Below are 23,454 nucleotides of genomic sequence, written 5' to 3'. Positions count from 1 at the left end.
GTACCATTTGCTAAATAACTCTATTTTCCCTACTGATTTTTGATGGTATCTTTATTATGTTTATGGCCTATTTGGTTCTAAAAAGATGTAGGAAAAAAAAAGTGTGTCTTAGAATCAAGGAACTATGCTGATATAAATAACAGAGGAGACATATATTGCTAGAAATAAAACTTGTTTATTTGACCTGTGTGTTATAAATGACTACAAAATTAAAATGCTCTCCTCTTGTATTCAGAGGGGAACAATGTCCATTTAAAGAGAGATAAATTAGAATCAAATTATTTTATCTCTCACGTAAGCTAATGAGAAGCCAACTTTAAAACGGAAGGAGACTGCAGTCTGTTCTCAGCTGGTTATCACAGAATAATTGATGCACTAATGATTTCAATTCATAGCACCCACTGTCTTCATTTTGCATAATTTGAACCAAACCTGAATGTAAATGGAAAACAGTCCTCTTGCCTATTTAACTCCCATGACTTTTAACTAAAAATCACTTAAGACTGCAGAAGAGGAAGGAGGAAATTAACAAATGTAAAGAACTTTCTATTTAAAAACATTCCTTCCTACACGGAAACGGGAAGAATTCAGTAAATACATCAGAAATCTCTAGAGATGTGATTTATCAGCTTATTAGTTGAGAGCGAATACTTAATTGTATAACATTTATCTCCAATAGTGACTCCTGGAAAAAATTCCAAACAGGCCAAAGTGCATTCTAAATGCTCCAAAGGGAAATAGATGTGCTTCACAGAGTTCATTATTTTTTTAATGAAAAAATACTAGTAAAATGAAAATCAAGTCAAAATAATTGCTACGTTTGGTAATTGTGAGATTAAAAAACCCCCCTTTTCGATAAGACACATTGCACAGAGCTCCTCAATTTAATAAGATGAACCTATTGATATCACCTTTGAGCACAGAATATATAACTTCTCCATTTTTAAAAATAATACCTTTTTAAAATAATCCCCAGTCATCATTACCTGGGACATCCAACACCGTGAACCCATGTCTTGCACCTGTCACCAAGTCCCCAGAATTGATCATTAACAAGCCTAGTTAGTTAAGTACAGATTAGGTAGGTGCCACCATCCGCACACCCACAATTACATCACAGCATGATGGCCAATTAGTTTCAACCTGGGTAGGGAGGCTTATTCCAGACAACTCTATGTTCAACTGGAAAACCAGCTGCTTCCTTATTTCTACCTACTGCTCTTCTCTGTTATTCTGAGCTAGCCAACTGGGTAAAGCGGGCCCCAAACAAGGTCTGACTAATTTACAGACAGCAGGCAACTTCTCTGCTGGTGAGCTCTGGTTGGGGTGGAAATTTCTCATACTCCCCTCTGTGATGACGTATACATTTTAAAATGGAACCAGAGCACGACTGTCCAATTACAGAAAACAATATGGGTTCATACACCTAAATTAAAACTTGCTTAGAAATCAGCCACTGCTAGCTGAACACTGCTTCTGAATCACATGAGGGCAAATGAGAGGAAGTTAATGTTTATACACACAGACATCTAGGAATAATATTTTATAACTCTCCATTAAAAATTAAAAAAAAAAAAACCTCATCACCAAGAGATCTATTATGGACTGAATTTTGTCCTCACCCAAATTCATATGTGGAAGCACTATCTCTCCACATGATAGTATTTGGACATGCAGCCTTTCAGAAGTAGTTAGTTTGGATGAGGTCCTGAGGGTAGGGCCCTTATGCTGGCATTAGTGCCCTTAGAAGACAAGACACCAAAGATTACACTTACGTCCCTCACTTGTTCTCTCTCCCTACCATGTGAGGACACAGTGAGAAGGTAGCCATCCACAGGCCAGGAAGAGATTCTTCCCCAGAAACTGGCCATGCTAGCATCTTGATCTTGGGGGTCTAGCCTCTAGAACTGTAAGAATATAAATTTCTGTTGTTTAAGCCATCGTCTATAGTATTTTGTCATGAGAGCTCACATGACACAGGGATCTAAGCAGATATGAAGAGTAAATGTTATATGGCATCCCAGATGAGATGTGGAATGCAAAAAGGACCTCAGGAAAGTATGAATAAAGTATGAACTTTAGTTAATAATGTATCAATACTAGCTCGTTAATTTTAAGAAATGTACTATACTAACGTTAAGATGTCAAACTTAGGTGAAAATGGGATTATATGGGAACTTTCTGTAGAGCTTCACAATTTTTCTGCAAATCTAAAGACATTCTAAAAAATAAATTTAAAATACATAAGTAAATAAAACCTGTCTTCAGTCTTCCCCCAAAATAGTCCATCATATCATTTAGTTTTGTTGTAAAAAACTTCCTGTTCTTAGCTACAGTTTAGAAAATATCTTCATCCATTAATATCAGCAAGAAAGAAATTCCCCATAAACACTGTCTACGGGGGCGCCTGGGTGGCTCAGTCGAGTAAGCATCCAATTCTTGGTTTCGGCTCAGGTCATGGTCTCAGGGTCCTGCAATTGAGCCCTGAGTCAGGCTCTGAGCTCAGCATGGAGTCTGCTTGAGATTCTCTCTCCCCCCAACTCATGCTCTCAAAACGAATAAATAATCTTTAAAAAAAAACCAACTACTGTCTCTGTTATTATTTATAGAACATAAGATTGTAGTGGGTACTTAAGGTCTCTTAGTATATAATCTAATAAGAACTGAATGGTATTTAATATCACATAGCTTCTTGAAAACAATAAGGGACACAGACAAATCACATGCAATGAAACATAACTTACTGAAAAGGAAATGACAAGTTGTCCTAGTTCACTAATAAAAAAAAAAAAACCTGTTGTAAATAACAGCAATGGAATAATTTTTGTTATATAACAAATTAAAAAAAAATTGAAGACAATATTCAGGCTGGCCAGGAAGTCGGCCCCTTCAGATGCTGTCAGTGGTCTATCAACCAGAGCAAACTTAACAGAAAGCAAGTTGGTAATATGTATAAAAAGCCATGAAAATAATTCAAAGCCTGAGCTCATTGATTCTATTTCTAGGAGTAGATTCCAAGGACATATTTAGGCCTGGGAGCTAAGACTTGCAAATAATGCATTGACAGACATCCTCACTTGTAATTTGAATGATTAGATAGTAAAATTAGTATGTAAAATTAGTGAATGAGAAAATAAATTCAAGGAACCACAACAGGAATCCTGACACAGCCATTAAAACTGAGGCTTCTGAAGAAACTGTGCTTACAAGTTACAGGAAGAAGTGGGAAATATAATTGTGTATGAGGACAGGGGTGTGTGATAGAATGAATGCTAAGAGTAGTTTTCTTGGGGTGGGGGACCGTGGGCAATCTGTTTTCTTCATATGTTGACGTATTTTCAACTTTTCTACAATGAATATGCAGATAATTGGAAGATTAGCAACTGAGAAATTAGGTTACACTTCCATTTAGCTGCTGCTTTTTTTTTTTCAGTTCAATTATTTATGTAATTTAACCAATTTTTAAAAGAAATTGTTAAACAGATCTCTTAGAAAAGAATAACTAAAGAAAACTCAGTATTTAGATGAAACTGTCTTTTCTGTTTTCCCACGCCTCCTATGCGGCTCAAAGTTCACTCTGTCCAGCTGGTCCAGGGCAGGGCTGGGTCTTCCCACTGTCCACACAGGCTTAGACTCCAGAGCTGCAGAGATGATTTATGCACCTCCTTTCCCTCAAGGAGTTCCAATTCTAGTGGCAGGGAAAGTTCCCTGCCTCAAAATTTCTCATTCTCTTCTTGTAAAATCTAACTCCGGGGAATCGTTGCTTTGGTTAAGCATTGCTCTCACCTTGAGTTCTGTTCAAATATAAGCCCTCCTGGGAGACAGACAAATTAACTAACTCTTTTATATGATTCATATAACTTTCCGTTATGGGAGTCTGTAAGGAGGGGAGGGAGGAAGTGTATAAATGGACATCCAAAGAATGCAGAAGAAAAATTCCCCCTACTTCACAAAATCTGCTCGAGACAGCGCTAGAATGTTGATTCAAACTTCTCTCCTTAATAGGCTTGTGAAAACATGTTTCCATGAAATAAAACAGAAGGTGAGTATCAATGCTATAAACATCTGTCATCCAAGCTTATTAGAAAAATGCAACAGCCCAGCAGATAAAAACAAAAGATGTGAGTATGTATTATAAACAGAACACAGTGCTTCAGAAAATGCTCATCCTGGACAATGAATAAACAGATGTGTATATGCACACACATACACGTGCCTACATAAACGCAATACACACGAAACAACTTGGCAACATTATAGTACACCTACTAAAAAAGTTTTACGTTTTAAATAATGATACGAAATACAGGTCAATTGCAGACAAAAATGATATAAGAAATTGGCATAAGTTCTTGAAAAACAACCTAACCCACCCTTGAAAAACATGAATCCCTCTCTCTTCTCAATGAGCTGCCAAAACACCGCTCCAGCCCTGAAGGGACCATAGTTCCTTCTTGGGCTCATCAGGCCATTTTTGAGGGTGCTTTCTCTCCCCAGCACGATTAATTTAGGTATCACTGGAATTACTTATTTCTCACTTGCTTGTTTACACAGACCCCCAATGTATATTTTGACCCTATAGCCATTTGGGTTTTATTTTCTACTAAGCTCTTGGAAATACTTCCACATTTAAACAGTGTAGAAAGGAATGTTACGCTTTCATTTGGGAAGAAGTGTTAACTCTTATACTTCATTTTCTGCTTTGCTCTAAATAACCCCTTCTTTGATTTTCAAAGGATTTTATTAATAACGTTGTTTATGACTCAACAACTGTTACTAACATGTTTGGTTGAGGTGAACTCTAAATCTGTTAGCACATATTTCCACATACAGAGAGCTATCCTGAGAGCTGGCACAGCCTTTACCAAGCCTCGTGAACAAATAATACTCGTTCTAATGAAAGACAATAAATTAGTAGAAATCTGTGATCACAGCCTGTTCTTCTCCTTGCCACCAACGTCCTGGCAGTTTATTACCACTGAGGACACCGCTTCCTAAACATGTATATTTCGCTCTAGTTTAAGCAACTAGTAGCTGCTTTAAAGCAGTACCTCTCGAAATCTGTATAGTGTCCACAATAAAAATACACTTTAGATTTGACCCAGCTCACAAACACATAGAGCTAAAGTTCCTTGAGATAATACTTAGCCTCACTGTATTCAACACTAATGTCTCTATTCCTCCCCTCATCCCCCACTTCCTTCTTTTCTTTCTGAATACCAGCTGTGACCAACTAAACTGATTTCAGGTTCTCTTAAAAGGTTAGAACCCACAGTTGAAAACCACTGCTTTAAAGCCCTGGTACTGCTGGATGAGGCTGCTATGACTCAGGGCAGCATGGCATCGGGTGTGAATTTGCCCCACGCCTCTGTCCTTTGCTTCCCCCCAATCTCTGCCACTCCCCAAAACCCATCCTTTGTACTCACTGCTCTTCATTCTACTTTCCCCCTTTTCATTCAACTCATTGTTGCCATGACAGCTTCTGCAGAGCACATCTGCCCAAATGCAGTGGCATCAAACAAGCATTTGCTTTGACTCACATTCAGGAATTCAGAAAAAGCATGGAGGGGTGGACAGTCTCTGCTCCATAACATCGAGGCGAGGTTGACTCACGGCTGCCTCTAAAGGCCATCTGCTCCCATGGCACACACCACTTCCTCATGATGGAATCGGGGAGCTGGACTTCCTACATGGACCCCAGGGCCAAGCACTTCAGCTCACCAGGCAAGAAACACGTTGCCTCAGAAGTAATGAGGCCCTTTTGCAGCCATGTACTGATTACAGTGGGTCACAAATCCATCCAATACAGGGGGAGGTGAACTGGACCCCACTTCATGACAGTGGAGTGGCCAAGTTCTAGAAGAACATGGTACAGGAGATGGTGTCATAGTGTTCTAAACATCTTCCCCAACCTCACTCCTAATTCCCAGCCAGCGAGCCAACAGTCTACTACGTAGACAGATCCACATGGGCATCAACTGGCACTTTGAATGCAATGCAGCCAAGCTGACCAGCGTCCTCTTCCTTCGTGTTCCCTATCTCAGTACTACCAGGGGAAAAAAAAAACCCATGTGTTGTGTTTGAGACAAATATGTCAGAAGCAACTTACCAAAAATGGAAGCAGGTGGAAGAAGAGAACTCAACGTAGCATGGGAGTTCCATGCAGTCTAAGGGATTCTGTCCTGTGTGGAACACAGGCAGATGTTATAGCCAGCCTTGGGAATAAGAGGGACAAGCAGCCATTCTCCTTCGGACAAACAGTTAACAGCTCACGTTGACAGCTGATACTGAGCAGTTTCAGTGGTTATGTATATTTGCACACACCCCTTCGTGTGTTTGCACTCTCCCATCCCTGACTATAGGAAGCACCCCTGGAAAAGATTCTACTTGTCCAGGTTCTAAGTCACCATTTTTCCTTTCCTACAAGTTACAAAACCTTCACATGACTACAGAGGTAGCATGAGACCTTACAGCAGTTGTCAAAGTGTGTTCCATGGACCTTTAAGAAAGTACCACTTGCCAAGTTCTGGTACAGTACAAAGAAGGCTGTCCACAATTATCTGAAAAAGCTATGCAGGGGCACCTGGGTGGCTCAGTCAGTTTAAGTGTCTGCCTTTGGCTCAGGTCATGATCTTGGGGTCCTGGGATCCAGGCCCACCTTGGGCTCCTTGCTCAGTAGGGAGTCTGCTTCTCCCTCTCACTCTCCCCCTGTGTTCTCCCTCTCTCTATCTCTCAAAGAAATAAAATCATTTAAAAAAAAGGCTATTCAAATGCTCCCTCTTAATCTTTCCAAGCATACATCTGTGTGAGGCCAAACTGTCTCTCACCAAAATGAAACAGCTCAACAGATTAACTGGGGAAGCAAAGAGAGGAGTCAGATTTTTTTTCTATTAAGCTAATCATCAGTAAGTTTTGCAAAAATTTTTACTGTCATTCATTTCCCCTTTTCTAGTGTAGAAAATACACTTATTTTCCATAAAAAATACTATTTATGTGGACACATATTGGGTTAGGCTTATTATTATTATTTTAAATGAATTATTAGTAAATGAGGCTATGATTTTAAAGATTATGAATATTAATTTTTTAAAAAGATTCTCCATTTTAGTTTCCAGTATGATCAAGATTGATAGATATAATCCACATAAACAAAAACCCTTTGGGGTTATCAATAATTTTTAAGACTCTAAGTTGGTCTAGTGACCAAAAAGTTTAAGAACCACTGGTTTAGAGGCTGAATTCCCAGACCTGATTGCTGAAGCTTAACTTCATTGACTATCCCATGTACTAGCTGGTATTTGACTAACTTTAATAAGGTATTTAAAAATGTTCATGCCTCAGTTTTCTCATCTCCTAAGAGAAGTAATGACTCCTCCCTCGCAAAGTAGGTGTAAGGAAGACAAGAGATAATAGATACGGAGCTTACGATGGCACCTGGCAGGTAGGAAGTCCCCCATACAGGAAAGTCATTATTATTATGCCCCAGGGACCACTGAATTGGCCTCGGCAACCTCCCCGCAGTGTTCCCTCCTGTTCTTTTCTCTTAGCCCCTGCACTAGCTCCGGTCTCCAGTTTCTTCTCTGGTCTAGGGCAACATTTAAGTAGACTCCTACCACCGAATCTAAAGACAATTCCAGACCTTCTTTCCCAAGGTCAGTTCATGGCTGTACCTCCTCAGAAACCAAAGCCATCTCCCTGCAAGCAAGGTTGGAATTCATTAACGTGCCATCCAATTCAGCAACCAAGGCCCTCTATGAAGTGGCCTCATCCTGACTCCGGGGCCAGGTGTTCATCAAGCGTACCTTGAAGAACACTTGTTCTGTGTTCTTCAGAACTTGTAGAGACTGCTACATGCGAGCGCTAAACGAAACGGTGCCATCATCAAATAAACTGGGGAAGCTAATCGGTTTCCCTGATTTCTTTCTTTCTGAAGTAATTTCCTGAGCCTTTCAGGTGTTCATGTGTTGCATAACCACTGGATTGGAACACAGAATTACACACGTGCTGTGTTTACTGACCAGAGAACCTTGTAGCGGGGACATCTCAGAACTAGGGTTTGAAAGGATGCATGTGGGGGAACACTGCTAGCCTTATCCCCCAGTGTTTGGGGGCAGATTCTTTGCTGTCTCCATGCTTCCTGGTTTTTGTTCTTTCTATTCCCACTGCAAAGAGTAGTCTACCTATTATCTCCCAAGACTCAATGCACATACCGTCCCCTCTGCAAAGCCTCCTAATTTCTCAAATCGGAGTTAATTATCCTCCTTTTTTGGTCCTCTACTTTTATTGAACTAAAATTTCTGCCTTCTGCTTTGTTTCAGTTAGTTGTTGGTATGTGTTTCTTTCACCAAATTGCAAAACTGTGGGTGGGGAGGAGGTAGTGACGGAGAGTATTGATTCAGGTCAATATTTAACAAGAACCCCAACAGCAAAGGCACAAGAGAAGCAAACCTTCTGTTTTCACGCAAGATTTAATTCAAAATTGCTCAAGATTACTCCCTCCAATGAGCCACCATTCCTCCAGTTCCACACCTACACAGACATACTCACCAGTAAAAACTCCAACATCCTGTCTTCTGACTACCAATTCCTATTCTCAAAGTTCTCTCCATTTCCAAACTTGACAAAACCTCCTATGTCTTAATCCCTCCATTTGCCCACCATGTATAGGCCTCTCCAGTTCCCTTCCCTTCCCCATAGGAATCACTGGGACAACCCTTTCAATGGAACCCGCAAGAGAATTTGCCAAGCAGCTCTCAGAGCAACAGGCCTCTCACTTGCCAGGGATCCTTCAGAGCATGAGAGAGGTCCTAGCGATGTGTTCATAGGGTCATATGTTTTTGTAAAATTTGTAAAAGTGGGATATCTTAACCACATTGGTTAAAATTGCTATCCCTGTGTATTCCAACTTCCGCTCTATCACACTTCTTCCCACGTCAGCTGGCACTGGTGTAGCCACAGACGTTTTGTGGATTCAGCTAAAGGGAAGCTTAGTTTGGATTCAGTGGGCTTCATTTACAGGTTCACGATCATTTTGGTGCAGAGTAATGGCTTCAGGAAATCCTCTTAATGCGCACTCTGCATCTTTAACCTGAGTTGTAACAGGAGGCAGCGGGGCAGAAGTCCTATGGCACTCTCAAGTGTCCTGGGGCAGTGAGCACTGGCAACATAGTCATCGTGCCAGGGTCAGATCCCCGTGTCTGGAAAATTCTCCCCATCAACAAACATATAGAACTTTAAATGGGGGAATTCAGTTTCCACTAATACACAGTAAAAACAGCCATGAAACAGAAGCTCTCTTCTGCCAGGAATCTACTTGGTAACACAGTGAATACAATCATAAACGTGCCACCCATTTTCTGTTTCTTTTTTGAGAATCATGCAAAAATCAACTTTATCCGGGGGCGCCTGGGTGGCGCAGTCGTTAAGCGTCTGCCTTCAGCTCAGGGCGTGATCCCAGCGTTGTGGGATCGAGCCCCACATCAGGCTCCTCTGCTATGAGCCTGCTTCTTCCTCTCCCACTCCCCCTGCTTGTGTTCCCTCTCTCGCTGGCTGTCTCTCACTCTGCTAAATAAATAAATAAAATCTTTAAAAAAAAAAAATCAACTTTATCGGAATTCCTGTGTTTGTAGCTCTCAAAAATATTTTCAAGTCATATCAAAAGCTGTAAACAGAAGGAATAAATAGGCTCTTAGAGTTCTGGTAATCCAATTAACGAAGAGCATTAATATTTAAATTTCTTGTTGATTTGGCTCAAAGTATTAGTATCAGTGAAGAAAATGTGAATCTCCTACCGTGCCACTAAAGACCAGTGACAACACTCAAATCATTCGAAATATACTAGATACTGGTCACTGCACAAGTAATCTTGAAAAGCCCTGAAATTTTACAGCTTGTATGTAAAAACACTTTGATGGAGATTTTTTTCCAAATCAGAAAACAATGCTAAAAATTTACATAAGCCATAAAAGCAGCTCTCCTAAACTTTCAATAAGAAATTAATTTTGATACAGCATGCTACTCTCTCTACAGAAATGCTATTGCCAAATTCCTGTCAGATGAAGAAGAGATCAAAAGCAGTCAGCCAAAGCTGGGGGGAAAATATTATAAAGGCATGCCAGGGAATTTATAGAATATTATAGTACTTTTATGGATTTTGTAATGTTTATAGTATTTGTTAGCTCTTTAAAAGTTGCAGATTGTTATGCTTTGTATTATCATTTAAAATTGTTACTTTTGTTTCCAATTTTGTATTTTTTTTTTCTTAAAAAGAACCTACAAAACTGGATGGCTTCAAGCCTACCAAACTCAGATCTTCCCTTGACAGAACAGTTGTCTTCCTTGTTGTCCCTTGCCTATGGGTCTTAACCTCTAACCCTGGATTAACCCCACCTAATATATGTAGAAAGAATGACAGGATCAGAAAATCATTCTTCACAGCCCCCCAGAAATAACCAATGCAGACGAGGGCTATCACTAGTATATACGGAACCGTAGGTAGAAGGTTATTAACAAGCTATCTGCATGATGTCCAATTACCACCCCACAGATTACTTTCCAAGTGCAAAGGGATAGATGTATCCTTACAATGGAGACTATCCTAATTGATCAAACTTAGAATTCCTAATAGAGGGACAATCAGGCATTATGTCCTTCCTGTCATGATGCACTACAGTACTGTATAGCCTGATGGCATCACCCCTATGAAGTATTCTTGCCAACAACCCAGTTTAATCTGAATGTAAGAAAACTTGTACCTAACTTCCAGTTTACAGAAATGCAGAGGCTAAAGGAAGGAGTTAAGTAATCCTACAAGTAAATAAGAAATCCAGAAGTTGGAACATTCTACAAAACAAAAAAAGTTCACAACTTTTCCATGAGTTATTTCACAATGTCATAGGAAAATAAAAAGGTAGAAGGACTGCCTTAGAGTAAAAGGGAACAAAGAAATACAATCAAATCCCCCCAAAAAGCACAACAGTTACAAAGCACATTTGAAAAATGGAGAATTTTGAATATAAACTAATTACTAGACAACACTGGGGAACTCCTGTTAATTTTCTTCAATATGACAACAATACTGCGTTTATATAAAGCAACAGATTTTTAGGAGATACACACTGGAAGTTTTTAGGGGTGAAGTTACCCTGATGTTTGCAACTTAATTTCAAATGGTTCAGCAACTTCTCTTTACGTTTGAAAATTTTTACAATTAAAAAACTGGAATGAGTAAAAAATGTATTAAATCTATTTTTCTCTCACTTGGTCAATCTAACCAAGAAGTTTTTCACAGAGTCAGAGTAATTCCTCTCATCAAACATTAGCAGTGAAGCAGTACCAAAGCCTAGGGGCTCATGTTTTCAGAACTGCCATATTATACGAAAGAATCTCCTAGGGTCCAAATGCAGTCCTGGTCTGCTTAATTTGTGTTTATGAGTAGCCCGTGGGAATTTTTAGACTGCTAACTGCCATTCTGGGTGGAAAAGTCAAGCAGGAACAAGGGGCCGGGAAGAGACAGAATTGAAGCAAACAAAATTTTGTTTGACTTATTTTATTGATTTTAGGAAGAAAAAGAAGTACGATTCATTTCAGGGACACAACACACTTCCAGTGATTGATCTCATAATAAAAATGATGAGTGAAGTACTTTACAATTTATAAACACCCTCATATAAACTACCTCTTGGACTCCTTAAAACTCACTTAGGAAACAGAGAAAGCAAGTAATATTCCCAATGGACAGAGGAGGAACGTGAGGCTCAGAGAGGCTGCAGGAGTTCCCTAAGGTTGGCATGTCGGCCCAGATCTTTCACACATGACCACTGTCCTCTAGCATGGTCACCGAGGGGCTGTCTCACAGTGGGCAATGTTCATTTTTCTGAGCTTCAGTTTGGGACTAAATAGCCTTGGGTTCATAGGAGAAACTGCAGATGTTAGAAGTAACACTTGGCATCAGAGCCCCTTTCTTCCATCAACAGAAGGGGCAGGGGGTGGGAAGAGCGAGAGCCCAGTCTCCAAGGAGGCAGCCTCCTGAAGGGGCCTGCACCCTTCCCCGCTCTGCCGCCTCAGGAGCAGGGGCCCTTCACACACAGTCACCGAGCAGGGTCCCAAGACATGCCAGGGAATGAAAGGACCACGTGAGGCACAGCCATCACTGAAAACAAGGTACAAACAAGTACTGTGAAAAGCAAAAGCACCAGCAAATGAGTGTGATTACTTCACTCTGCCGGTCAAGTCCAACCCCTCGCAGAGCCTGATGGCTGGCTGTTTGGAGTGGCTTCCCTCCATAAGACGCTGTAACTGGGGGAAATTACTAATTCTGTGGCTTTCATAAAACACAGAGGTCCACCAAATGTTTGCTTGGCAGGTTTTTTTTTCTCCCCAGAGGGCAGCTCATTAAGTCTGACAGTAAAGCGGGCTTTGTTCTAAAGATTTACAGTGTTTTCCCAGTGCAAATTCTAATTGACAACCACCAGGAAAATAACAATGCAGAGCAAAGAGAGCTCTGGTTTCTTCCATTCTTCCAAGATCCATCTCAAAGAAGCACTCCCTTCTTAGTTTCTTGGACCAGTGGTTAGTTTGGTCTTTATTTAGACACAGGCAGAAGCAGATGCTTGGGTATCAGGAGTTTATCATTCCAAGTAGTCAAATCATAAAACACCAAAAAGATTTATTCTTTCAAACTTCAAAGATAGGAAATTTCATGTAATTCCCAGGCTCAGGATATTGGGTCCCTCCACACAGAATAAGCATATTACATAAAAATGCAACCATGCCTTTTCCACGGAAAGGGCGGGGGGGAGAAACCCTAAAAAAATAAATAAATAAAGTGCATGATGATTGAGAGTCTTCAGAAATGGCTGCATGAGAATATTAAAGGCATGGCTATTCACACGGACTCCTCGTGGAATAAAAGTTCAAGTAGCAGAGGGAGTGATTTCAATATGAATGTTGGGTGTTGCGGTGACAAACAAGAGTCTCTCTTCTACACAGAGAACCAAGTCACATCAAGCAAGTCAGGGAGCCGTGAGTGACAAGGTATAGAGAGGCCCGTTCAGACAAGAGACAGACATTACTGGACGCTTTTTCAAAGAAAACTTTGAAGATTTTGTTAGGCTTTTTCGTGGAACTGTCACAAGGTAACAATACAGTTGCAAATGAGTGGTGCTCAGTGGTCACATCACTGTCTTTTGCAGACCAGCTGCCAATGGCTGCCCATGATGGGAAATTAGCATTAGAGAAGGGACTCTCTCCGGAGGTTACTGGGCTGAGGCACAGCACAGAGAAAATTCTGAAATAAAGTACAACACCCAACACAGCCACACGAACCAAAAGCAAAATAAAACTGCTGTCTGAAAAGTGGCCAACCCCCCCCCCCAAAAAAACAAACAAACAAAAAACCCATCCTTACTCCTTCCTGATTCTTCTTGAACTTCCCCCTTCTCCAAAGAGTATCTAGGTCCCTACAGTAAAAATCAACAAAAAACCATGTGTTTCTAGTAGCCTATACAGACTAAGAGAAGTGAAACTGGTGGGAAGTAGGAGAATAGCACAACTTACCCACCTTTTTCTAAACAAAAGCAGAGAAAGGAATCGAAGTGGGAAAGCATAGCTCCCCAGCCGGGAGCACCAGACCAGGAGTCAGGAGGTCCTCCTCCTTACTATGCTAGTGTCTACCAGAAGCTGTTTTGAAAAATACCTTACCCTCCTCACTTTTCTCGTCCTCATCTGAAAAGGAAAAGATTCATCTAGATCAGTGGTTCTCCCACTGTATTCCTTGCAGGCCTGGGGCTACCTCGAAGGCAACCACAGCAACATGGGGGTAAGGCAAAGGGAATGGGGCCCCATGCTTGCTCTCAACCCTAAACAGTTCACCATTGATCCACTAACACATTGAGGTTGTGAGTCAAGTCCTTTGTTTAAAGCGTTCTATCACCAAGACACTTCACAACTGAGATGGCTTAAAAGCACTGGACCAACGTGTCTTGTGATTTTTTATCTTTATGATTATGTGGTTTCTATGTGCCTCTCTGCATTACTATTATTAGAATTCCCGAATAGATAGTCTCATTAATACAGATCCTCCGATCTGTATCAGAGGTTCTCTTACTCCTACTTAAAGGATGAGGGAACTGAAGCTCAGATAAGACAAGGTGACCAAAATCACAGGGCTCAGTAGTTGACAGGATTCAAACTCAGGAATGTCTGACATTAAAACGAGTAAGCTCAGTGCCGTCCTTAAAGAACAAACTTCACTGTAAAAAACAACAACTGGTTACCTCATTATTATTGCAATTCTTTCTCCATGGAACATCAGGTTCTTTATTTGTATTCTCTGAGAGTAAACACTTACCCTGGCGAGATGAAATGAATAGCCACAAGTTCTGCCCAACAAGCAAATCTGTTGGGTACAGGAAAGCCCAAAATGTTGGCAAGGCCTCCAGGGCAATAATGGTTGTTAAGAACTTTCAAAGCAAACAAAACTCCTAGAAGAGAATAAAGAGCATACAAATATCAACAATCCAAATGTGGAGATAATCCACACTTACAAAGAAAACTCACTGAAAGTGAAAATGATTATTTGACTATATCCCACTTCTTGCTTTGAAACACTCTATTCTTTACAAGCCAACCCAGCTTTTGGTAGAAAGACAATGTTCAAGGTAATTGTTCTTTTGATATTTCTTAATGCAGAGGTTCATACTGACTCTCAGTATGCTAGAAAATATACAACATGTAAAATGGGAATAAAATACCTGAAATGGTACTAAATGCCACTGAACTGTTCACATCAGAATTGTTCATTTTATGCTATGTGATTTTTAACTCCATAAAAAATAGCAATAATGTGTATTTTTCGAACCTCTATGGAAAGACATGCTGAGGGCAGGGCATGTTTCCTTTCTTCTCCCACAACTGGCTGCATGAGGATGTATCTTAAAGGAAAGGGGGACGGATGGCAAGGAAAGTAGAGGGAAGAGTTAGCTTTCCTTCTGTTGCAGCACAATTTCCCTCCTCCCCTTCACATTCTAACTCTTAGAACACCTCATTTTTGGCCCAGATGGCCATTTCCGTCCTCTGCGTTACAGGTAGAGTGACTATCATGGCTCCCGAAACACAGTGAGCGTGCCATGGTAAGGTGTGGTACACGTATTTTAATGAGGTTATTGAGAGGCATACTCATCGTTTGAGAATTCCTTATCACAGATACGCCTGTGGGTCTTTCCACCATGAAAGAGCCAGTGTGTATTTCTAGAACTACATCTCCTACAAAACTACCTTGGAGCAGACCCTGGTCCAAACTGTCCAAGAGTGAATGATACACAATAGCAAGATCTATGTCCCCCCTCTGCTCCAATCATCCTTCTCTCCAAAATTCAAGCCCTGCGATCCTTAGCCACTCAGAATTCAGTTCCCTCACCAAATTGGGACCCTCGCTTCATAAAATGACAGCAGCCACACCTCCCTTACTGTCTTCCCGCATGCTCCCTTCGAAATGCATCTGCCTTACCTGAGAAACCTACAGCACAGTTCCTTCTGAAGCCAGGTTCACCCATAAATTCTGCAAGAGCAAATTCCAAGAACAGGTACACCACTCCAGTGAGTACGGAGAATGTGACGATGATGTAGGCAAACCATCTACTTCCTAGTCTTCTTTCCAGATTTATTCCTTTCCATAGCATGGATACCATATTGAAATACAAATGCCAGTCGTCTGCATGGTGAAGAGGAGAAAGCAGTAAGCGCTGCCAGTCTTTTTGCTGGTAACACTTCTCCACGCTAAGGCAGGACTCAAACAGCGGTTTCAGAGGATTCAAGAAGAGCCAGATGTTGAGAGCCAAAGTTGCTAGGGTGACAGGTGGAATATTGCTGATCCCAACATGGAAGATTTGAGAGAGGAGCAGAATAAGTCCGGCGTGAATTCCCCTTGATCTCCGCTGCATGGTTAGATATCAACCCAGTGCTGGGAAAATGTGGTCAGGTTTTAGGAATCAGGAAAGATACATAGGCAGCTGAACCTAAAATTTAAAATGCACATAAAAATTCATCAAATTAGACTTAATACACCAATAAGGCACACCCATTTTAAGATGAGCTCACATTATATATATCCCACCTCCCATCTGACAGAAGCATTTTTTTCAGTGTCTTCCAGAGTAACACCAGGACGCTGGCTGCCGTCCTTCCACATTTTACCTTCGAAAACAGAAATTTTCTCCCAAGTCCCAATGGACCAGTTAATGGATGGGTATGCTTTCTCTGATAAATACACCATGAAAAAAAGACTTGTCTGCCTTACAAGTAAACTTGTAACCTCATGAAAAAAAAAACCTACAAAGATAGCGTGTAAATATTTAATAATGATTTCTACTCAGAATGCTGAACAGGATTCTTTACCCCCTTAATTTTTTTTAAAAGAAATATTCAATTTTGATATATTCAATAGAGTCTGCCCCAAAGTTTTTAAACTTCCACAGGTAGGTTTTCAAATGCAAGCATTTACTACGTTCTACTCCATACTGCCAGTTATCAACTGCTAGGATGCTCTGTCTCCACAAAAACTTCTACTTTCAAAAGTCACTTGATATGTGCCAAATCCTAGATTGAAACACAGTCACTGTGTTTAAGGAGTTCATTTCCCACTCCCAAGAAGTAAGCTAACAATTGCCACGCTATGCTCTGAATGTAGTGACAGCAGAATCAGCCTGAGGTGGTGCTAGTTGGCACTGCAGTCCTACAGAGTAAAATGGAGTTCACAACAAGAAAGGATGCCAAGTTCAGCAGTACTTCTCCATCTCCCGAACCTGGGCTGTCCTTGTGACTTGCTTTGGCTGACAGAATGCAGACGAAAGGACACTAGTTCTGAATGTGGGTCTTGAGATGATCAGCGGGCTTCTGCTCTCTCTTGAAACCCTCTCAGGCAGCCAGGTGGACACACCTGGGCTATCCTGATGGATGAGGAAAGACACAAGCTCCTGTCACCCTGATGGCCTGGCCACTAGCCAACTCATGCCCCAGAAGCAAAGCTGAGTAGCTGAACAGCAGCTGACCACAGTCACAAAAGTGAGTCTGGCAGAGCCCAGCCTAATCTGCTGACCCACAGAACAGTGAGCTAAATAAATCAGACTGTAGCTTTGCCAAGGCTTAGAGTGTTATGTTACGCAGCAATTACTAACCAATACAGAAGGTATCTGCTTTGGTGAGGGCCTCGGTTATGCTTATGGGAAGAAGCTAGCAAAGAAAGAGACACAGACTAAAAATGCAAAAGAGACACAAAAGGAATCAAGTCCTTAGAGGGAACAGCCTTGTCCATTGTAACAGGAAGGAAGAAGAAAAATGTCAGTTGCAGATAATGGGTCAAGAGGCAGAATAAGGCCAGAATGCTGGAAAAAGTTCTCATCTAGTGGTCTTTATCTGTGGAGCTTCTTGGGCTCCAAACCAAATACATGGCTTACTCTGATCCCCTAAAGATTCTCATTCAGACAGGACACTAGAACGTATGTGGGCTTTGGGGCAAAAATGGGTGCAGTTCTACCTAGAAGCTCTGAGACCCAGGGCAAATTATTTAAATTCTCTGAACTTCACTTTCTTCCCTTTAAACTAGAAATGGTAATACCTCACTCCCAGGACTACTGTAATATTTCTGGAATGAAGTAGAAGCTAAATCTACAGTGGCTACATTTTTCAATATTCTAAGATAGTCTCACCTATGTGAGAAAGCTTTGCAAATGGCAGCATCCTAATAAGGCTCAAATGTATGCCCCCATCCTCTTCCCATAAGCATTCTAAGAAATGACCAAGAAAAAATTACACATTAATGTGTGTATGTGTGTTTGTGTACATCCCTGTTATCAGCACAATCCAAGTTTTTTTTATTCTTATGGGCTTATTATTATAGCTCTGTAGCATTCTCAGGAACTAGAGAACTTAATAAAATTTCAACTGAAGACCCCCTGGGTTATTTTAGAGAAACAGTCTATATTTTTCACATTGACATTCAAGTTGATTTTCAAATCTCCGATTGCTGTGACTTTTTTGCAACATTCCCTAAATAATTTTAATATCAAACCTCAATACCTATAATAGGAGCAATGGAAAAATCCAGCCTTGATCATTGAACAATCAGCTTACAAGAAATCATAAAATGAACCCTTCAATCTCAGTAAATCATGTCCTATGACGCCAGGCTATGCACAGCACAAAATCAAAACTAATTAGGTCTTTGCTTAAAAAAAATCCCCTCCCCCCTCCCCCCTGCCAGGAATCATTAGTGATGAGCAGTATAAACAAAAAGACAGTGGAACCTCCCCAATACTATTTCACACTGCACCCAGGCTCGTCTGGCACTTACTTGACTTCTGCCCAAATCCAATGGTTCCCCTCCACGTGCATTCCTCTTACCACTACCTCCAGCTGGTGAAGGCCCTACCTCCCTGGGACTCTGCATCACCACCTCCCCTTCCTTGCAATTCCCCTTCCTCTGCTTTTCCTTTTGCCTCTATTCTTGCTCTCTTCAGCACACATTCATGGAATTTCACTCTTGTGGTTTCTAGAATGCATTTTGTCATTCGGATCCCCAAATTTCTATTTCGTATCCTTGATTTCTCGGTAGGTTTCAGGGGCATAATCTTGCAGGAAGAATACAGCCTGTCTGATCTCTTCGTTTCCAAAAACCGAATTACCCCCCTCCTTCTCACAAAATGTCTACTTAGCCATTCCTTAGATCACTCATCTATTTAATAAATATCAAGTGCCATGCACATGCCAGTCCCCATGCCAGACGGTAGAGGTATCGTAAAGAACGAAACCCTTACAATCTCAGCCCCTAAATAACCCACTTCTATTTGCTGAAAAAGATAAAAATATTGGCTGTAGAAAATCAAAGGATGAACAAAATGACATGGTTCACATTTGCAACAAATGTGTACTTAATAGGAAGGTAGACAGAACCACAGCCAATGTGAGAAGTGCAGAATATACTCTGGGCTCCACGTTTACAAATAAAGGCCACTAAAGTACCAGTGTGGGTAGAACAAAGTCTGGGGTTTTCAGTAGCAAAGATAAATGGGCATATTTCATACCAACTCTATGGCCCACTCTCCTTCCAAATAAGCTATCAAGTCAGCCTTCAAAAGTGAGGAATGCAGCCTCTAACAAGGTAACAGAAAATCCATGTGGTCCATGTGAAGATCAAATCTGTAACTTGACCTTATGGGCCCGGCAGGCACAGTTCTAAGAATACCAAAGAGCAGAAATCACAATAAGCGAGCACTGACTGTAAATGAATGTTGTTTCATCCTGCTCATCAAATATATAAAAATTTTCCGACTGCTGAGCTGCAAGAGAGACCACAGAGGCCCGATCGGTTACAGAAACTCATATGTAAGCTGGAAACCAGTTCAGTGTGTTTGGTTTGGGAAGTGATTTATTTACCCTAACTTGTACCCAGAACATAGAGCAGTTACCACAGCCCAAGAAACAGCAGGTTAGTTAGTCTCTGCACTCTCCCAGCTCATAAACACATCCTTCCCCTCATGTTCAACCTGCCCTAAGCTGAACGCTGGACCCATTCCTTCCAATTCTGTTCCTCCTCCATGTTCAGCATCTCAGGACACAGAATCTCCCAGTCCCTGCTGTTCAAGTAAGAGATGCAGGAAACCTCCTTGACCCGCCCTTTCTTTACCCTCATCGCCCTCCAATCCCCACATCCCATCCACTACACTCCCTTAATTCGTCCACAGTTTGTGTCAATCTACTTCTTTCTAGCTCTTGAGCCCTACTCCAATCTAAGCCACGATCATACCTTGCCTGGATTATAACAAACTCCCTAACTGGATTCTCTGCTAATCCTCCTACACCCACCAATCACTTTCCACCACCACCCAGAGTAATCCCTGTAAAACTGAAGTTGGATTCCCCTGCAGTAAGCCTGCGATGGCTTATTATTACAGTTAGAATAAAGTCCAACTCTTTCCTATAACCAGTACCCTGTGCACCTCTCTAGTCTCTTCCCCAGTCATCACGTTCCCTCCAAAGATGTTCCCAACCCAGGAGTTCCAGGATTGCAGCAGAAATGGCCAAGGGCAGAATGACCTTGTCTGTTTTGATTACCACTAATTACCCAGAGCCTAGTACAATGACTAGCATATAGTCAGTGCTTATAAGTTCTTTGCCCAAAGACTCAAGATGAGTATTTTTTTAATATATCCACATTATACAATAAATAAGGCTGACTGAAAAGACTACCATCGGTTCATCATCTAAGTATTTTTCCTGCAATTGTAGCGACCTTCCCCATAGCACTAAGCATACTATTCCATTTACATTTTAGTTCCAGAAAAGCGTTTATAACATTTATCTCAACTTTACAGAAATAAACCTCTGATCCATGTAAAATGTATTAATAGATTGTTTTGCCAGAACTATTTGATTAAAAAATGGCATTTTAATTATGTAGTAATACACACTAGATAGTACTATATCAAAGTTGTGACAGAGAGAAATGGAAGACTTCTTGAAATAGTGAAAGGAAAATTAGCCATATTTACTTTTAATGAGAAATTAAAAATTAAACAGGTATGTAATAAGAAAAACTAAGTGGCTAGAACAAACAAAAGAAACTGAATTCATAACTTGGGAAACCAATGTGTCTCAAGGGGGAGAGAAAGGAGTTTTATAAAAAGGGGAAAAATCTAATTACAGTGATTTTCGATTCTACCTACAAAGCAGAAAATATTTCATCATTATCATTGACTCTGATGGTAAATGTCTCAATTTTCAGTTAAAATGTTCTATATCCCCAGTTTGGCATCTGATAGTAACAGTGTTCATCCGTTCACCAGTGGATGGACATTTGGGTTGTTTCTGCTTCTTGACTCGAACGAATAATGCTGCTAGGACTATTCATGTATAATTCTTTTGGTAGGCACACATTTTCAGTTCTCTTAGATATATACTTAGGACTGAAACTGCTGGGTCATATGGTAACTCTATGTTTAACTCTTCGAGAAAATGCTGAACTGTTTTCCAAATTTCTGCACCATTTTGTATTCCCTCCAGTGGTGTAAGAGGATTCCACTGTCTCCACATCCTCAGCACTACTTGTCTTTATCCACCTTTTTCGTTTTAGCCACCTGAGTGGGTGTGAAGTGGCAGTGACTTAGACTCCCTTAATGACTAATGACATTGAGCAAACACCTCAATTTTCATTGCTTAAAATGTAATATAAACATGCCTGTTGATAGGTACGCATAACCATATAGACAAGCTCATGGCCTCTCTCTCTCTTTCTCCCTCTCTTTCTCTCTCTCTCCAAGGAGCAGTTTAACAAGCTCAGGTCAAAAGAAAGCTTCAGAAAGAAAGATGGAACCACGAAGAAATTGTTCTGGTTAACCTGCCAGGATTTTAGCACTGACGTTCCCCTGGATGAGACGTGTTAAGAGTCAATGTGAGTGTCCCTCACTAGCACGGGCATAGCTCGGCCCACTCATTTGACAATAAATACTGTAAAATCGTTTTGGAGGAAACAGAGGGTTACTAAGTTTTATTGCTTCAAACAAAGCAAAAATGCTATGGAAATCGCAGATTATGTTAAACATAAAAACATCCTCTGCTTTTTAATTTACGAGAGCAGGACAACAAATTAGCACATAGTAAATACCTCATTAACTTGGTCAAAATATACACAAAACACAATGCATTCTTTTTTTTTTTTTTTTTTTTTTTTGTCTCTAGGAATGAACTCTCTCTAGGAATGAACTGGACTAAACCATTTCTTCTCACTTCCTAACTCCTCAGGAATCCTATCATTCATGGCTTTTCTAATCCAAACACAAGAAATTGTTTTCTCGACTTCTTACTTCTTACTATAGGGCCAATAGGTAGGAGCATTTTAGTCTAGCACAAAATAATAAAATTCTTTGTTCTTCCAATAAAACTTCCTGGCATACTTTTTTTTCCTAAAAGGTATTAGCTTCCTTAGGTTCTGAGAGAACCCAATTACAAAATGTACATTTCCAAAAAATTTTTGAAATAAGAAAATGGTACAGTGTAATATGTATTTGCATTTAGCTAAAAAACAAGAATTAACTAAATGCTTGCAAAGTAATTTGTTTCCTCTTTCCAAATATATGAATGCATTTCAAAAAGCTTACATAGTTTATAGGCAATATATGGTTGTTAAATGTAATACATAGTCATATGAGTAACATGTAAATTATGCTTTTAAAACTTAGTATTTAAATATTAAGTGTAACAGCAAATGGTATGGCTTTGCATCACAACCCCATGTTCAATTTACCAGAATGCAACATCCATCCGAGCTGATTTGTAAATGGAGAGTCCTGGGGGCTCTGGGTGGAATCTTTGTCAGAGTACCGTAATTATTTAATGGCAAGTTGCACATAAACGACAAATTCTCCAGGCCATCTAGATCTGTTAAGTGGCTTCACGAACCTCAATAACATTAAGGTCAAAGAATCAGAGTAGGACTCTGTTTTCTTATTTCATATTAATGGCAGAGCTATCCAAAGAAATGAAAACACTCAAGTGAATGAAAATTGACTTCATGAATAAAAAATGAAAACAGGAATCAAATTATATTAAGAAAGTAACGGGGATCTAGTCATGAACATTGTGATGCTCTCGGTAATTACATCCTATTCACAGAAATATCTACAACTTGGTCTCTTTCAGAAGAAGCTGGGAACTGAAAGCACTTTTCCCTTTTGAGGGCTTCTGAGACTTCCGCTTATTCAATTGTTCTCCAACCTTATATGCTTCATCATTACAACCACAAGAGAAATTGTCTTACCTGGCTCAAAATAACCATTAGACCATCTCCCAAATGCCAACCGGTTAAATCATTTTGACTTTAAGCTACCAGACAGAGTTTTGACACAAGACACAAGGCCTCCTCCTTCCTCTTTTCCCTCATCTACCATCTCTCCCAATGAAAACAAATATAAGATTTGTCCTACCTTAATAAGACACTGCCCAACTGTTGCTTATAATAGCCTGTCTTGAGTATGAATATCATTCATGTGGAAGGCAGAATCCTTGACCTCTGAGGGGGATGGGATTTGAGACCACTAAAACAACATAAGAAGTAACAAAATGTTCCAGATAAGTAAGAAACCATTAATAAGGGCAGATACTATGTGGCGACAGACCTCACCAAAAGTCAGACACTTACTGGACACTCTTCCCCTGATCCACTTATTTAATGCCAGACTAGATTTGCTGAAAATCCAATCTCATCATGCTATACCCTGCCCCAAATCCATCTTGTTTCTCATGTATGATGGCATTCTCTACAACATCATAAGAGTGAGGAGTGTCATGGTTAACAGAATGGACTCCGAAGCCTAATGGCCTGCCTTCAAATTCTGACTCAACTGGTTGGAACTGTACGATCTTAGTCAAATTCTCAGTCAGCCTGTGCCTAAGTTCCCTTAC

At 40.4% G+C, this 23,454-nt stretch overlaps 1 protein-coding gene across 8 annotated transcripts in view; it reads right to left on the bottom strand.

Moving 5' to 3' along the window:
* Nucleotides 1-23,454, bottom strand: part of RHBDD1 (rhomboid domain containing 1) — a 126,385-nt gene that overhangs the window by 85,018 nt on the left and 17,913 nt on the right. For 7 of the 8 annotated variants that reach the window (XR_015725431.1, XR_015725432.1, XR_006775791.2 and 4 more), the window contains exons 2-3: nucleotides 15,509-16,016; nucleotides 14,351-14,483 (exon numbers count right to left, since the gene is read on the bottom strand). Coding sequence is in view for 5 of the 8 variants with exons in the window: in XM_045775293.2 (XP_045631249.1) it covers nucleotides 14,351-14,483; nucleotides 15,509-15,941 (566 nt within the window). In the remaining 3 variants the exon portion in view is untranslated. Of the gene's footprint in view, nucleotides 1-14,350; nucleotides 14,484-15,508; nucleotides 16,017-22,976; nucleotides 23,370-23,454 lie in introns of those variants that run through there. The other variant, XM_087864046.1, reaches the window with a different exon arrangement.

This window comes from Ursus americanus, chromosome 1 (genome assembly GCF_024610735.1).
Source record: "Ursus americanus isolate L20-20 chromosome 1, mUrsAme1.1.p, whole genome shotgun sequence".
Lineage (NCBI taxonomy): Eukaryota > Metazoa > Chordata > Mammalia > Carnivora > Ursidae > Ursus > Ursus americanus.
This window is presented reverse-complemented; position numbering and strand designations above follow the sequence as displayed.